Source organism: Rhinopithecus bieti, unplaced genomic scaffold (genome assembly GCF_001698545.2).
Source record: "Rhinopithecus bieti isolate Rb0 unplaced genomic scaffold, ASM169854v2 scaffold_1017, whole genome shotgun sequence".
Taxonomy (NCBI): domain Eukaryota; kingdom Metazoa; phylum Chordata; class Mammalia; order Primates; family Cercopithecidae; genus Rhinopithecus; species Rhinopithecus bieti.
In genome coordinates, this window is record NW_016803657.1 from 3,653,932 (window position 1) to 3,666,315 (window position 12,384).

Genomic DNA, 12,384 nt, shown 5'->3' on the forward strand with positions numbered 1-12,384 from the left:
GAGGGAGGGGGGAGGGGGGGAGGGAGGGGAGGAAGGGGAGGAAGGGGAGGCCGACAAACAGGCATCGGTGATCCAAGCAGGGGCCTGGTACATCCTGTTTCTTCCGTAGTTTGCTGACCTAAGCCGAAATGGACCTCTATTTACATTATTTCCTTCAGTTGCACAGCCCTGGGTGTTCAGAGCCAGGGGCAGCCTGAGCCACCACAGGGCCTGTGAGGCCTCACCTTCCCCAGGGCCACCCTGGGCATCCCCCGACTAAGGTTGAAATTGTAGGCGGTGTCAGAGGTGGCAGCAGCTGGAGGGCTGGCTAGAAGTTCCCAACACTCCACAGGCCAAACCCCAGTGGCCTCCCCACCTCACTGCTCTGCACTTATTTCTCCCATGCTATCCAAACACAGTCATCCCTGTTGCCCTGACCCAGGAGGAACAGCTCCTGAATCCTGGGCTAGGCTCGAGGTCACATCACGGCATAAACATCTGCTTCACCAGGCCCAGTCCTGTCCTCTCCCCAAATGGCCACGCTGGCCACACTGTGGCACCCATGCTCTGGGTGGCCAACACCACACCTCAGTTCTGAGCAGCTGCAGGACATGCCGGGGGGGCAGAGCCCCTACCCCTCCAAGGCCCTGGCAGAGCTCAGGGGAGGGTCACAGGTGACACTGCCAACCCCATTCCTCATGCCAACCCCGTGGTGCGTGACAGCCCTTGGCATCTCCCACAGGAGTGCTCCACTAGTGAGCTCCCGAGCACACATTGTTTCTGCACGAGGACAGTGGCCAGGCCCCGCCAGGTGTTCACCAGGTGCTGGCACAGCACTCACCCACACCCCTCGCCTTGTTCACGCCTCAACCAGCTCCAAGGGCTGGCCGCTGAGGGTGCCCTGGGGAAAGGGCTGGCAGCAGGAGCAGGAAAGCCATAAGTGGTGCCTGTGGAGATGCCTGACCCCCCATCAGCAGGCAACGTGGGCATCCAGGAGCAAGGTTCAGGCTCTGCTCGGCCCAACACCCAGAAAGATGTTCAGCAGCTCTGCCTCTCTTGGGTGGGCAGCAGCTCCGTGACCCCTCCCTGGACACCACGGCCCAATTAAAACAAGATGACAGGTCCTAGGCTGAGGACAGGCCAGCGCGGCTCGGAGCCGCCCGTCACCACAGATGTCACTCCTCCCATCGCCAGGAACTGGTCATAAAAAATAGATTTGATCTGCCTCTAATAGGTGCCAAGATAAAATCAATGGCCTGTCCAAAAACCCGGTAACCTCAAACCTGAGGGCTTCCTGCCATGCAGCAACTCAGACAGGGGGATGAAAACTAAAGAGAAAGAACAATTAAGAGAACACAAACAGCAGTCCAGCCTGGCCACGGCAGACCCCGGGTGGGCACAGTGCAAACCCGCCCACAGCCCACTCCACTGATACCAGGCGTGTGGGTGGCGCAGGGCGGAGAGGACCCCGGGGGCGGCCAGTGCAGGCCTCTCAGCGGCACGGCCTCCCCGCCAGGCAAGGAGGTGCACATGGGAGGAAGGAGAGCCCAGAGAGTTCAGACAGATGAGCCGGAAAACAGGTGTTCTGTGGCGGCAGGAACCACGGACATTCACGTTGCACAGAGAAATGCGAGGCCCCAGGCGGTGCCGCCCCCAGAGGCTGCCCCGCCCTCACCTGCAGCACGCGCCGCTCCAGCTGTGCCTCCAGCATCCTCTTTTCCTCCTCCAGCCGACTCCTCTCGCCCTCCAGCTCCTCGACCTTCAACCTGCAAAGAGAGCAAGACGGTGACCAGGTGTCCATGGCCAGCCATGCTGGGGAAGTCCTGCCCTCTGGGTGACAAGGAAGCGAAAGGTTAGGAGATCCAGCTATACAGCATCATTTTTAAATACATGTCTGTGAAGCTCTCCGAGTCCAGCGATAACATAAAGAGAAAATTGGAAAGGGACACAAATTCAGGATGGGGGAGTCCGTGGCGGCCCCCGCTCAGCTGGAGGAGCCTGTGCGGAGAAAGTCTCCGTCGACCACACCTTGGCTGGAAGCACAGAGGGAACCAGCCCGAGGCAGGATGTCTGGGAGTCAGTGTGTCCGTCAGCCACTCCCAGAGGGTGATGTCACGGCGGAGTGCAGGGGACACTGAGGGACAGGAAAGCGACCTCAGGACATCTTCAGAAATGAGGAAAAGACAGGAAAGGACTTCGACTGTGGGGTGTGGAAGGAGCTGATGACGGGGGACCACAGAGGCACAATTCAGATGAGAAAACAAAAGCAGGCTTCGGGGTGACCACGGTGAGTTCCCTTCTCCGCAGTGGGAAAAGAATGCAAAACCTTCATGGCCGCAACCGGAATGGGGCCAGTTGTAGTTCAGTGTAAGAAGCTGTCTAGTTTTGTCTTCATTTCTAGATCTAATATTTTGAATGAAAAACATATTCATGTGGTTTAAAAATCAAAAAGTCTGTCGAGGCCCATAGTGATGGAAAGATTACTCGGCACCGTACAGGGCCAGGAGTGAGGACAGGAGTGAGGACAGGAGTGGGGACAGGAGCGAGGACAGGAAGGGGGACAGGAGTGAGGACAGGAGTTAGGACAGGAGGGAGGACAGGAGGGGGGACAGGAGGGAGGACAGGAGGGGGGACAGGAGTGAGGGCAGGAGTGAGGGCAGGAGTGAGGGCAGGAGTGAGGACAGGAGCGAAAAAGGGGGACAGGAGGGGGGACAGGAGCGAGGACAGGAGGGAGGACAGGAGCGAGGACAGGAGGGAGGACAGGAGGGGGGACAGGAGCGAGGGCAGGAGGGGGGACAGGAGCGGGGACAGGAGCGAGGGCAGGAGCGGGGACAGGAGCGGGGACAGGAGCGGGGACAGGAGCGGGGACAGGAGCGAGGACAGGAGCGAGGACAGGAGCAGGGACAGGAGGGGGGGACAGGAGCGAGGACAGGAGTGAGGACAGGAGCAGGGACAGGAGCGGGGCCAGGAGCGAGGACAGGAGCGGGGCCAGGAGCGGGACCAGGAGTGAGGACAGGAGCGGGGACAGGAGCGGGGCCAGGAGCGGGGACAGGAGTGAGGACAGGAGCGGGGACAGGAGGGGGGACAGGAGGGGGGACAGGAGTGGGGCCAGGAGTGGGGCCAGGAGCGGAGCCAGGAGTGAGGACAGGAGGGGGGACAGGAGGGGGCACAGGAGTGAGGACAGGAATGAGGACAGGAGTGAGAGCAGGAGTGAGGACAGGAGCGGGGCCAGGAGTGAGGACAGGAGGGGGGACAGGAGTGGGGCTAGGACTGAAGACAGGAGCGGGGACAGGAGGACAGGAGCAGGGACAGGAGGGGGGACAGGAGCGAGGACAGGAGTGAGGACAGGAGCAGGGCCAGGAGTGGCCAGGAGTGGGACCAGGAGTGAGGACAGGAGCAGGGACAGGAGCGGGGCCAGGAGTGGGGCCTGGAGCGGGGACAGGAGGGGGAACAGGAGTGGAGACAGGAGTGGGGCCAGGAGTGAGGACAGGAGCGGGGACAGGAATGGGGCCAGGAGTGGGGCCTGGAGCGGGGACAGGAGTGGGGACAGGAGGGGGAACAGGAGTGGAGACAGGAGTGGGGACAGCTATTCCAGCCTGAGAGCTGCTCCAGGGTGCTCCAACACACCACGACAGCAAGACCCGAGGAAACCCAATTCTTGCCAAGAAACCTAAGTGCATCTCTGAAAAAAGATCAAGAAGATGTATACAAATGCAAAGATGTCTAGAACACAACAAGCTAAAATTCACAATGCCTGCCATCCAATCAAAGATTACCAGACATTTAAAGCAGCAGGAAAACATGGCCTATAATGAAGAGATTAACCAATCAACGAATAACTAGCAAGACACAGTGTTGCACAGACAGCAACAATGGCAAACAGGGACATTAAGAGAGTTGTTAAAGCTATTGGAAAAATGGAACAGTTCAGACATGGAAAAGACACATGTAGAAGTGGAAACTACAACATCTCAGATAAACACACTGGATGGGATTAATGACAGAACAGAATCCGTTAGAGAAACAGAATCCGTCAGGGCACAGCCATAGAAACTATCAAAAACAAAACACAGAGGCGGGCACAGTGGCTCACATCTATAATCCCAGCACTTTGGGAGGCCAAGGCAGCTGGATCGCTTGAGGCCAGCAGTTCAAAAGCAGCCTGGCCAACATGGCGTAACCCCTTCTGTACTAAAAATAAAAAAAATAGCCAGGCGTGGTGGTGCACCCCTGTAGTTTCGGCTCCTCAGGAGGCTGAGGCATAAGAATTGCTTGAACCCAGAGGGTGGAGGCTGCAATGAGCCAAGATCACCCCAGTGCACTCCAGCCTGGGTGACAGAGAGAGGCCCTATGTCAAAAATAAATAAATAAGCAAACAAACACAGAGAGGAAAAGATTTCTGAAAAATGAAAAGAGAATCACTGAGCTGTGGGACGGCTTCATGAGGCATAAAACACATGAATGAGAGTCCTCAGAGGAAAGAAGGCAGAGGAAACGACGGGACAAATACTGTCAGAAAGTTCCAAATTCAATGGAAAGTATAAAGCTACAGATGCAGGAAGCTCAACAGACATGAGGCAGCACAAGGAACACAGGCCCAGGAAACCAGACGCTGGCAGCCCCAGAGCACATCAGGAAGAGCCTGCTCAGGACGACAGCACGGAAAACCACCTTAAAGGCAGAGGCAGCACCTACAGAGGCACAAGGCGGGGTTCTCATGAGAAAAAGCACAACGGAGAAGAGAGGAGACAGAAATCTCTGAAATGCCAATAGAAATGAAAACCACCACCTTAGAACGGTGAAAGTATCTCCAAAAACAAAAGCAAATAAAGATGCCTTCCGATCAGACATGAAAGCTGAAAGAATTCATCATCAGCTGAACTGCTCTACAGAAACGGCAGGGAAGGCCCGCAGGCAAAGGAGGATGAGGGCGGGGCGCAGCAAATAAACCCGGACCTGCATGGAGAACCAGGAGGGCTGGAACAGCAACTGCATGTAGGAGAGCTTTCTTATATTCATATCTGTTTAAAAAATTTAAATTATTAACATTTTAAAGTGAGTAATGGATTAAACAAAACTAATGAAAATATATTGGGGACTTAATATATAGAATAAATAAAATGTATGACAATAGTATAAAGGCTGGAGGAGAAAAACCAACATGGCGGCTATAAGGTGATTATACTGTACGCCAAAAAAGGAAATAAAACAAAATCAGAAAAACAGCAAAGTAGACTGAAAAAAGGTAAAAGGAAAAAAGAAAAAAACAGGAAGAAGGGAATGAAGAAGAGACAGACAAGCAGAAAATAGTAAAATGACAAGATCAAAACTAATCATATCAATAATCACATTAGATGTAAGTAGCCCAACCACAATTAAAAAGCAGACACTCATACTGGATTAAAAAGCAACACCCAGTTAGACACCGCCGACAATAAATAACTTCAAATACAAAGATGCAAAAAGGCATAACATGCCATCACTAAGAAAACCAACAAGAGAAAGCCAGAGACGCTACTAATACCGGAAATAGTAAATTTCAGAGCACATACTATTACCAAGAAGGTAACTTACAATAATAAAGAGATCCATTAATCAAGGGAAAATAATCATCCTAAACACGTGTGTACTAATAAAAGAGCTGCAAAACAAATGAAACCAAACTGGCCAGAGAAACAGACGGATCCACGATGATAATCGGAGACTTCAACATCACTCTCTCAGTAGCTGATAGAACAACGGGCAAAAAAATCAGGAGGAGAAGGACCACGTGATCAGCCAGTTTGACCTATTTCACCTGGATAAACACTTCGACTCTAAGAGCAGAAGGTCCAGTCTTTTCAGGAGCATCTGAACTATGTACCAAGACGACCTCATGCTAAACCGTGAAAAGAAGGCTCAGTCTATTTAGGAATTTCATAATTCTAACTATGTTATAGGATCATGATGGAATTAAACTCGAAATCAGCACCAGAAAGTCATCTGGAAAATATCACTTACAAAAGCTTCCAACACCATGAAACACATAGAGATGGAACGGAATAGGCCAAGAAAAACCTGCATGTGACAAGCTCGGAGCACCGCGGACAGAGATCCCGGGCGACCTCCACACAGACAGACGTGCCTTGTCCACAGGCCGGGAGACGCTGGGTGTTGGGAACGCACTTCTCCCCCAAATTAATCCACAGAATCGAGCAACCTCAGTCAAAATCCCACAGGCTTCTTTGTACAAACTGGCAAGCTGATTCTAAAATTCATATGGAGATGTAATGGATCTGGAATAGAGAAAACAACATTGACAATGAAAAAGGAGGGGCTACCTAATTTTACCAACTATGTTAAAACCGTAGTAATCACAACAGGGCAGTACTGGTCTGCAACACAGACAGACCAACGAAACGGAACAGAGTCCAGAAACAGGCGTATAAACACAACTAATTTTTGAAAAATATACGAAGGCAATTCAGTGTAGAAAGGACAGTCTCTTCAACAAATGGTTCTGGAACAATTGGGTGTTCATGGGGGAAATAAAGAATTAAAATCTTGTACAATAAACCAAAATCCTGCTCAATCCTGAACCAAAAGTTATGAAGTTACTAAAAGAAAATACAGGAGAAAATCTTGTGAATTTGAGACAGCCAAAGATTTCTTAGCTCTGATACCTGATAGGGTTTGACTGTGTCCCCACTCAAATCTCATCTTGAATTGTAGCTCCCCTAATCCCCACGTGCTGCGGGAGGGATGTGGGGGGGGATAACTGAATCACAGGGCGGTTTCCCCCACACCGTTCTCATGTGTTGGGGGAGGAATGTGGGGGGAGATAACTGAATCACAGGGCGGTTTCCCCACACCGTTCTCATGTGTTGGGGGAGGAATGTGGGGGGAGATAACTGAATCACAGGGCGGTTTCCCCCATACTGTTCTCATGGTAGTGAATAAGTCTCACAAGATCTGATTTTATAAGGGGTTTCTCCTTTGGCTTGGCTCTCATTCTCTCATCTGCCACCATGTAAGACGTGCCTTTTGCCTGCTGCCATGATTGTGAGGCCTCCCCAGCCATGTGGAATGGTGAGTCCATTCAACCTCTTTTTCTTTATAAATTACCCAGTTCGGGTATGTACGCCTTCATCAGCAGCATGAAAATGGACTAACGCCCAAAGGATCACATAGTAACAGAAAAAATTGAAAAATTGGACTTTATCATTAAAAACTTCTCTTCAGAACACCTGATGAAAGAATGAAAAGACAAGACACAGACTGGGAGAAAACATTTGGAAAGCAAAGAATCTGACAAAGGCCTTGTAGCCAGAACATATAAAGAACTCTCCCAAACTCAACAACAAAAATAATCAAATTTTAAAATGGACAAAAAAACTGGTGCTTTACCAAAGAAGATCTCTACAGATGACAAGTGAGCTGAATGAAACGATGCTGAACGTCATTAGTCATTTGTGAAATAAAAAGCAAAAGGCCACAGTGAGACCCGACTGCGAACCTATTACAAGGCCTAAATGAAAACTTTTAAAAAACTAGCCGGGTGTGGTGACACGCACCTGCAGTCCCAGCTACTCAGGAGGCTGGGGTGGGAGGACCAGTTGAGCCCAGGAGTCAGAAGCTGCAGGCAGCTATGACCTCACCCCTGTACTCCAGCCTGGGCGACAGAGCAAGACCCTGTCTCTAAAAGAAACATTTAAAAAAATTAAAGAGGGACTAAGTAAAAAGACTGTGCTGCACGCTGGTGAGGAGAAGCTGCACTTCTGGAAGACGGGCAACCTCGGAACACGTTACACACGCGACCGCCAGCCACTCCACACTAGGCGTTTACCTGAAAGAAAACGTTGATTTCTACATGGGACTTTATTTATAATACACAGCAGTTTCATTCAGAATAGCCAAAAACCAGAAAAACTCCAAATGTCCGTCGCAAGGGAATGTGTAATACAACAGAACACGACTCAGCAGTGAAGATGATGCAGCTGTGTGCACAGTGATCTCTTCCCAAACCAGCCATGCTGCATGGAAGAGGCAAAAAGGCAGAGACCACACGCTCCAGGACCGACGCCATTCCCAGAAGACTCGACAGCCTCTCGCCAATCTACAGCGACGGAAAGCACGTTGGCGGGTGTGGGGTGGGGAGAGGAGGCAGGGGGGAGGGATGGATTCCTGTCAAACAAGAGCACGTGTCTGGGGGTCTTGAATGTGAATGTGGTAACGGCTCCACGGCTGTGTGTATGTGTGTGTACATGCAAATCCACCACACTGCACTTGACATCCCTGCAGCTTACTGCACACCAGTTATACCTCAGGAAAGCTGTAGTGAATGACCTCTGACATCTGCTTCCTGCTTGTACGGTGCACCTGCAGGACATGCTTCCAGAGGCGGGGCTGCTGGTCAACTCCGCAGACGCCGTGTGCTGCCCTCCCTGGGTGTCTGGGGCACTCCCACTCACACCAACATCCTGAGCACGGGCCTAGAAGGTATTTCTGTAGCAACAATGCCTCGCTCTTCGTGAGGCAGGGAGCGCCGGGAGGGGAGACATCTGCGCATAGCCCAGTGTCACTGTCTCTCAGGAGGGCAGCCACACAGTGTGAGACCTAGCACACACCTCCGGCACCAGCTGATGCCTCCTGGAGAGGATATGGGAGCCCCGCAAGTGCTGCAGCTTTACAAACAACCCCCTCAGTCTGCCCATCCAATCTAGCAGGGAAGTCCTGGTGCCTGAGTAAAGGGGAGACTGGGGCTCAGAAAGCCGTCTGAGAGGCCCCTGATCACAGAGCTGGTAAGGGGCCTGGCTGGACAGCAAGCCTGGCAGAGGGCCTAGGATGGGTGTTCCTGACCCCCACCTCCCAGGGCTTCTCAGGCGAGTGAACCTGCCCAAGGTGACTGAGTGACAGCATGGCGGGGGCCTCCAAGTCCATCTCCAAGAAGCTGCCTTCTGCAGGGACTTCTCGACTTAGGGAGACACTGGATGAAAAGCCCCCAAGGCTCCTTTTAAAATGATATTATGGATTCTGAAGGCTTGGGAGCAAAATGTTGACAAGAGCTGAATTTGAATGAGCGCACGCATGTAGCTGCAGCCATGTTAACAGAATGACCTGTGTGACCCACCCTCGCCACCAGAGTAAGCCCACACGCGTGCTCGTTTGTGCACTGAAGGGGCGCGCTTTCTTCTGCTGTCCTCCTTTCAAACAAACTGCCACCGCACGGACAGCGAGAAAGAGAACACACGAAGAAACAAGTCGCGGGGGGTGGTGTTCAAAAGCTCGGAATTCTGGTTTGCCTTCAGATGGTTCAAAGTAATCAATTCTGGCATAAGCTTCTTGAAATGGACTTACTGCAACTTTTTTAAACATGAGGAGTGCCACATAAATTAGCTGCCAGCCTAGATCTTTCCTCGGGAAGATGACGCCAATCAAAGCAGGTGCCTGTCTCAGAGCGTGTGCATGGAAAGCAGCTGGAGGGTAGCCAGGATCTTGCTTACAACAAACCCATCAAACACACGGGAAACTTTTGCAAGAAAAATGATTAGTTGTTTTTGCTAAACTAAAAGATGCATAATGTTGGGGGGGGGGTGCCTCAGGTGAGGCTCTCGGGGCCTGGAGAGGGGACAGTAGGGGGACCCAATGCCCAACAGACAACATCCAGTCCAGGAAGCCCCTCACCGAGGCCACCTTCCCATGGGTCCCAGACCCCTGCACTGCCTGCCAGCCTCTCCCCAGTGGGCCCTGACCACCACACTTCACGTTTTACTTCTGTCTCCTTCATCAAATGGCTGGCTCCATGTTTCTAGCCCTGATCATGATGTCTGGCTTACAGCAGGCATTGATGACCATTTCCCTTGAACAATGGGTGTGGGAACCCCACCAGAGAGGCTGGTGAGTGGGGTACGTAGAACCCCCAGCTCTGGAGATGGTCACACAAGGGTAGTAGGGCCCAGCTTAACCCAACACTCGCTGTGTGTCCTGACACGGAGCACCCCGCCCCTCCAGGCTTGTTTGTCATAAAGACAGCACGTGACAAAGCTCCGCAGACATGGCAGTGTGACGGGGTGCCCACGCCTGCCCTTCGTCTCCCACAGACATGGCTACAAAGCCTGGATGGATGCCCAGCTCTGGAAGGCCCACCGCACTGGCAGGCAGGGGACACTGTGGCCCTTCTCTCACTCCTCTGACCTCCACCTTGTGCCAACATCCAGGCGGTGGTGAGGCTGCTGTACCAGAAGCTCAAGGCGAAGTCCTCCAGCACTCACCTGGGGGCCAGGAAAGAAAGCCACTGAGCTTCAGGAGCATGGAATCCTCCCTGCTTGGAGTATGGATTCCCCGGCCCCCGTGGTCCCCGCCTCCGCTCTTAGCACACGACCACGGGCTGAGCCCACGGGGCTGCAGTGGCGGCAGGGAGCCTGAAGCAGGAGCTGTGCTCTCTATCTGAAGCTGCTGTTGTTCCAGACAGGCAAGACAAACTCCGGCTGCGTTTTCCTCCCTGTCCTCCCTCCTGCGGGGCTGGGCGTGGGCCCAACCTCCATGACACCAGCAGAGTGCAATGGATGGTGCAAAGAGAGCCCTACGTCCCTGGAGGACCACAAAGGGGAGACTCAGAATGTGAAAGGACCCAAAGATCATGGAATGGAGGGACTGAAAAGGGTGGTTCTGGGGAGTTGGGGGGCATCCCTGGGTCGGCCCGTGCCTGGGTCCCATCCACACTGGCCTCTGAAGGCGGCAAGAGCTGAGGGCGTCCCTGGGTCAGCCTGTGCCTGGGTCCCATCCACAGTGGCCTCTGAAGCAGACGACAGCTAAGCTGACAGGCACTGCCACCGTCCCAGGCCAAGGCCAGCAGCACTGCCAAGGCTTCATAACCTGAACTGGGATGGGAACCGCATGACACAGAAGGTCGCTGAGACCTGGGCTAGAATCCACCCAGGTCGGCTCACTGCTAAACTAAAACACTCACATTCCTCGCGGGACGTAAACACACAACCCCTCTCACAATGTTCGGGACATAACCCCAAATTACTCGGCACATGAAGAACCACAGAGATTTCAAGTCAGCCTGGAGAGGCAGTTCCAGCTGCTGGGACCGAGGAGACAGGGCTGGATTATCTGGGAGGTGCAGTGGAGAGGGGCCACAAGACGGCCCACGCAGACAAGTGTGCACGCTCTCGCAGCACACAGAAGCCCAAAGGTCTCAGCAAATTCACAGAAAAGTGAAGTGCTGAAAAAGTATTTAAGGAAATAAATGGCTAAAAAATCCCAAATTTGGCAAAAAAAAAAAAAAAAAAAAAAAACCTACAGATTCAAGAAGCTGAGCAAACTCCAAACAGAATAAACCCAAAGAAATCCACACCCAGACACGTCCAAATGAAACTGCTGAAAACTGAAGGCAAAAAAATTGTGAAAACAGGAAAAATCTGTATGACCTCAAAGGGAACAGTGATTCGAGTGTCTGCGAATCTCTTCCCAGGCAGGAACCATGGTAAGGAGTAGGAACGCCGCACTCATGGCGTGCTGTGAGGTGAGGGCCGCGGGCCGCGCTGCGTGCGCAGGGCAAAGCTGCTTCAGGAACACGAGCGGAAGGAAGATGGACCCACCCCGAGGGAATCGTAGCCACCTGCTCTCCAGGACTGCCCGCCGGAAATCCTTCAGAAGGAAAGAGGACACGAAGGATACCTGGAGCGCTGACAATGAAGGGAGAACAGACGGCAGCTTTCTGGGCTTACAGATAATACCCGGTTCTTCTACTGCCCTCTTCAAAACACTGCATGACTGAAAACAAAACCTGTGGCATTTCCATGTAGGTGGAGGGACGGCAGGAAGGGAGAGGGCAAGGGACCTGCCGGGAGGGGCTTCCGGGTATGACTTCAAGCGGGATCAGTACTCTAATTCCAAGAGCAAATACTCAAAACATCAAACTGAGAAACACGGTCACATGCCCATGTGCTAAATTAAAATGAAATACTAAAAACCCCTCAAGTAACTCAACAGAAAGCAGGAAGCATGAAAAGGAAACACAAAAATGGAGGAGACAGACAAACAAATAATAAAATGGTAGCAATGAGAAGACAGACATTGCCATGATGGTTTAGAAACGGACCCGATGACGTGATGTATACAGAAACTCAAAGAACGGGCACAGGTAGGCTGTAAGTGAAAGGACAGAAATAGTTACAGCAGGCAAACACTACAGGAAAGGCAGCTGGCAGGAGGGTGTAGAAGCAGCACCGTTCCAGGAGCCACAGGCACACCCAGACCCCGACCTGGGCTGCTCAGGACTGTCCTGCTGAGAGAAGGCTCAGGGCTCCCTGGAGAAATGGCTGATTGGAAAGCTGAGGCAGAGGACATGAGGTGAGCCTGGAGCACCCTGTGGTGCCAGAGAGTGAGGAAGGGCTCAGGAAACCCAATGACAGGGCA

The 12,384-nt window shown here is 52.5% G+C and overlaps 1 protein-coding gene across 7 annotated transcripts in view; it reads right to left on the minus strand.

Annotated features, from left to right (window-relative positions):
* MAD1L1 (mitotic arrest deficient 1 like 1) overlaps positions 1–12,384 on the minus strand; it is a 425,376-nt gene that overhangs the window by 146,398 nt on the left and 266,594 nt on the right. For all 7 annotated transcript variants that reach the window (XM_017894422.1, XM_017894431.1, XM_017894439.1 and 4 more), the window contains one exon: positions 1,655–1,745. In XM_017894422.1, coding sequence (XP_017749911.1) covers positions 1,655–1,745 — 91 coding nt within the window. The remainder of the gene's footprint in view (positions 1–1,654; positions 1,746–12,384) is intronic.